The 4,866-nt window shown below is 40.8% G+C and overlaps 1 protein-coding gene across 1 annotated transcript in view; it reads left to right on the top strand.

Annotated features, from left to right (window-relative positions):
* The first annotated feature begins 4,138 nt into the window (after positions 1-4,138).
* The window catches only part of LOC110024702 (ABC transporter B family member 21-like), a 62,091-nt gene continuing 61,363 nt past the window's right edge, over positions 4,139-4,866 (top strand). Inside the window, 1 exon segment of the mRNA XM_020724814.1 lies at positions 4,139-4,378. Coding sequence (XP_020580473.1) covers positions 4,139-4,378 — 240 coding nt within the window.

Raw genomic sequence — 4,866 nt, 5'->3', positions numbered from 1 at the left:
CGGTGCCTACCACTAATGAACCACCCTCTTCTCTTCCACAGTCACCTCAGTGGACACTATATGTAGACGAAGCATCTGGAAACTTAGGGGCTGGTGCAAGAATACTAGTCATCTCCCTAAAGAAAGACATTTTGGAGTACTGACTTCATTTGAAATTCTCGGCCACCAATAATGTTGCTGAATATGAAGCGTTTGTCGTCGTATTAAAGCTTGCCATCAACTGCGAAGTACAAAATATGATTATATACACTGATTCACAACTTATTGCGTCTCAAGTAGAAGGAGAATTTGACACTCATAACTTACAACTAGTGCAGTATCTCAGTCTGGTAAAAACACTTCTCTCCCAAATTGAAACATGTCAGCTCATTCATATACTTCGAGAGCATAACACCCGATCTGACGCCCTCTCCAAGCTTGCGACTTCAACAACTGGAGATCTCTATAAAAGAAGGTATATTGAGGAGATACATTTTCCTAGCATCCATGGCCCGTGGGAGATACTGTCAAAAGATGACCCAAGGGAGCCATCTTGGATGGATCCCATCATCTCTTTCCTCTAAGACGGAACACTGTCAGATGATGTTACTACATCAATTCACATCCGACGCATGGATGCCAACTTCATCTTTATAGGGGATGAACTGTATTAGAAGGCATTTGTAGGTCCGTATCTCAAGTGTCTTCCTCCATCTGAAGCTGATTATGCTCTACGAGAAGTTCATTCTGGAATATGTGGGGAGCATCTTGGTGGCAGGGCACTTGCTCTTAAAATAATGAGGCAAGGCTTCTACTGGCCCACGATCAAACAAGATGCATTAGAGTTCGTGCAAAAATGCAAAAATTGTCAACTACACTCCAATCTTACACATGAACCGTCAGTGGAACTCACTTCTTTTCTATATCCTTGGCCTTTTGCTCAATGGGGGGTAGATATCATGGGGCCATTTCCGATAGCTACTGGACAACGAAAATTCATCATCCTAGCTGTCGACTACTTCACCAAATGGGTAGAAGCAGAGCCTCTTGCCAAGATCACTGAGGCAAATGCAAAACAGTTTGTCTGGAAAAACATCATCTGTCGCTTTGGGCTTTCTGCGAAGATTATCACTAATAATGGGACTCAACTCACTGGAAGAGTTTTCACATCATTCTGCAAGGATCTTCACATTCAGTTGGTGCACACTACTGGGGTGCCCCCCAAAACAAATGGACAAACAGATGTGACAAATCGTATTGTGCTCAAATGATTGAAAACTCGACTTGAGAAGGCTAGGGGCAATGGGTAGAAGGGCTACACAATGTCCTTTGGGCCTATCACACAACTGCACGTACTCCAACTAGAGAAACTCCATATAATCTATGTTTCGGAACCGAAGCTGTCATTCCCGTTGATATCGGAATTCCAAAACCCCGAGTCAAGACTTTCGACTTGAAAAGCAATGAAGAAAAGCTCTGATAACAGTTGGATCTTCTCTCAGAAATATGTGATGTGGCCCACCTCAGAGCTGCTTCCTACCCCCAAAGAGTTGCTTGCCACTTCAACCGGAGAGTCAAGCCTCGACCTATCTCTGTCGGTGACCTGATCTTGCGTAGTATTGAAGCCACCGGCCATGGTCGCCAACGCAATTAATTATCACATCTCTGGGAAGACACATATATTGTGGCTGTCATGATCAAGTCTGGAACCTTTAAGCTCAAGAATTCAGATGGAAAAATTTTACCCCGAACTTGGAATGCAGAAAATCTTCGCAAGTACTATCAATAACACCCAAGTCATGTAGTCCACATATGTTATTACATTGCAACTCATACATAATCAATGTATCTCAAATATTACTCACTAACTTTTCTATACATAAATGATATTTTTAGAAAGTGTAATGACTCATTCACGAGTCAGTTCATGCTCTCGACCCGAGAAATACACAACTCCAGTTGTATCTTAGTCAGAGCACTATCAATCCCAGTGAGATTTGATCTAACCTCTTCCATATGGGTTAACATCATCGAGTTTTTACTCCGGTAAACAATCCTAGATAGGTTAACAATCCTTGGTGGACTACACCTGACCCATTCTACACATGTTCGTAAGCGAGCAATGCTCTAACAACAACCTCGGATGGGTTGATAAGTCCTCGGTGGACTTCCGTTGGCTCCTCCTATACAAATTAACATCATCAAAAATAATCTCAGTCAAGCAAAATGTTGTTAATGATTTATCTCCACGGTAACATTCTCACATACTAGATCTTCTAAATAATATATTGTACCACTGTGACATGAAGATACTTGGGGGGCAAACATCAAACAAAATAAGTTGATCGTCATGCATCACTAGTACAACATCATTTTGACAAAGTTTGAAAAAAAAATAACAGTATCTGTGTATTTAGATCAACATGACAAAAGCAAATACGCAATAAATGTTAAAAGAAAGAGTAAAATACTAATTGACGTCAACGTTCTCCTCCGCCACTTCATTGTCATTGAAGAACACCTTATTTAGTTCACTCTCGATGTCATCGCCATCAGAATCTGAGGAAGGGTCCTCTGAAGCCTGGCTTGGAGTGAGCCCCTCAACAATAATCCCGGTTAGACGTGGTGCCGCTCGACTCCCTTTTAAGAAACCCCGGATGAATTTTTCTTCGGTGAACCACTTTTGTTGCTCCTTTACCTCAACATCAAGTACATGATCACGAGATTCTTGAACATGGCCTCGAATGATAGTTTTGAACTTAAGCGATTTCATGAAGTTTTCGACCGCTTTACGCTTAACTTCTGAAACATCGACATCTTTTACGGACCTCAAAAGTCGGATCTCTTCTTCTTGGGCTAACACCGTCGACTTAAGGGCTTTCACGCTCTTATTACTTTCACGAAGGCTAGCTCGTGCTTCCACCAACCCCTCCCGAGTTTTCTCCAGATCCTGAAGCTGTAACGAGAGGGAGGTTGCCATTGTTGAAAGTTCTGTCCTACACTCTGTCAACTGTGATTCTAGAGATGTAATTTTTTTGACCTCAGATTCATACCGACGCTTGTACTCGCCCTGAAAATATTTGATCTTAACGAACTCAGAATTTCAGTTTCTCAATGCAAGTCCTAGCCCCTATTGGTTTTCCACTATCTTTTCCACCTAGAGGAAAAGAGAATTCTGGGTTAGAGAGATGAACTAATTATATAGAGCAAAAAATGAGAGAAACTTACAAAACTCTCAGCTTCTATGAGCCCAGTACATTCATGAGAAAATATATTTTCAGGAACGTGAATACTTGAAGGGCTTAGCACAGCTTAGCACAGGCTCGCACAGGCTCTCGTGAGTTTTCAACTTTTTTTTATTTCTGAGGGAGTACTTAACATTCATTGCTCGTTGGGAGCTACTTTGAGGATTCTGCAAGGGCTAGCTCGGAAGGTCTCTTCTTAGATTTTTTTAACGCTACAGTTGTTGACCATTCAGAGTGGAAAGAAAGCTTGACCTTGAACAATGATTCCTCACTCACAAATTCGTAATATACTGTATCTCAAATAACAGTTCCTTCATGTCAGGAAATCCCAGCATCTGCAATATTCCCTCTTCGGTAATATGAGGAGAAACAGACAATTGTTGAAACCTTCCTCGCTTCTCGCGGAGCCCCCAATCATTTTTTGCGAAGAAGAATTTTACGGACCATTGTCTTATCAGTTTCTTTAGACGGAAATCTAACGTCTTATGCTAAACAACACCCGATCATGTGTATCAGTAAAGAACCCACACAGTCGTGCCAAAATTGTAGGTGTTAAATTCAATCCACGAATTCTGAAGAAAACTGTTAACCCAATAATGATCGTCACCACTCGACAAGATAACTGAGCAACGTAAACCCCGAACACCTTCATAATTTCAATAAACTCAGGTGTCGGAGGAAATCGTAGGCCAACTTTCAAGGCGGCCTCATAAATAGTAACATACCCAAAAGGTGGAGAATATGCTTGATCAGTTGAAGTCGGTAACTTCACTACCATATCATTCGGAAAGAAATGTTTCTTTCGAAAAAAGCTCAATTCGCTCTCCGATACAGTTACCACTGCATCATCCGATTTCTGACTTTTTCTCTGGATCTCAGAAAAACGACATTCTCCAGCTGTCGCTATTTCAGTAATGTTTCATCGCGACACTTCACAACAACAGTTCGCCGCACCTCTTCGCCGCACCTCTTCACCGCAACTCTGCACCGCAACACTTCGCTCCACCGCAACTTTTTGCTTAGCCGCAACTCTCTGCCTTGTCGCAATTCGCAACTATTCGCTCCTCCGCAACTCTTTGCTTCTCCGCAACTCTTCGCTCCGCCGCAACTATTCTCCGCAGCGCAAGATGATTTTCTTCTTCTCCTCACTTGCGGTTTTTTTCCTTCATCCAATGTCTCTATTTATAGGTGTGAAATGAGACATAGCATTAAATGCACATTAAAAATAAAAAACAGTTTCTCATAAAAAAAAAATTGTATTATAAAATATACATGTACATATGTATATACATAATAACTCCTTTATTTATTAGTTTATTTGGGAAGAGTGATCCAAGCTCCGTTACATTAAATTCAGTCATTTTATTAGATTCTTCCATTATATTAAAGGTAGAGCTCCGTTATATTAATCCAAAGCTATTCATTCATATTAATCCTCCGTTACATTAAATTCAGCCCATAAATTCTCCCTTTATATTAAAGGTAGAGCTCCGTTTTATTAATCCAAAGCTATTCATTCATATTCATCCTCCGTTACATTAAACTCAGCCCTTAAATTCTCCCTTTATATTAAAGGTAGAGCTCCGTTTTATTAATCCAAAGCTATTCATTCACATTAATCCTCCGTTACATTAAATTCAGC

This window comes from Phalaenopsis equestris, unplaced genomic scaffold (assembly GCF_001263595.1).
Source record: "Phalaenopsis equestris unplaced genomic scaffold, ASM126359v1 Scaffold000268, whole genome shotgun sequence".
Lineage (NCBI taxonomy): Eukaryota > Viridiplantae > Streptophyta > Magnoliopsida > Asparagales > Orchidaceae > Phalaenopsis > Phalaenopsis equestris.
This window is presented reverse-complemented; position numbering and strand designations above follow the sequence as displayed.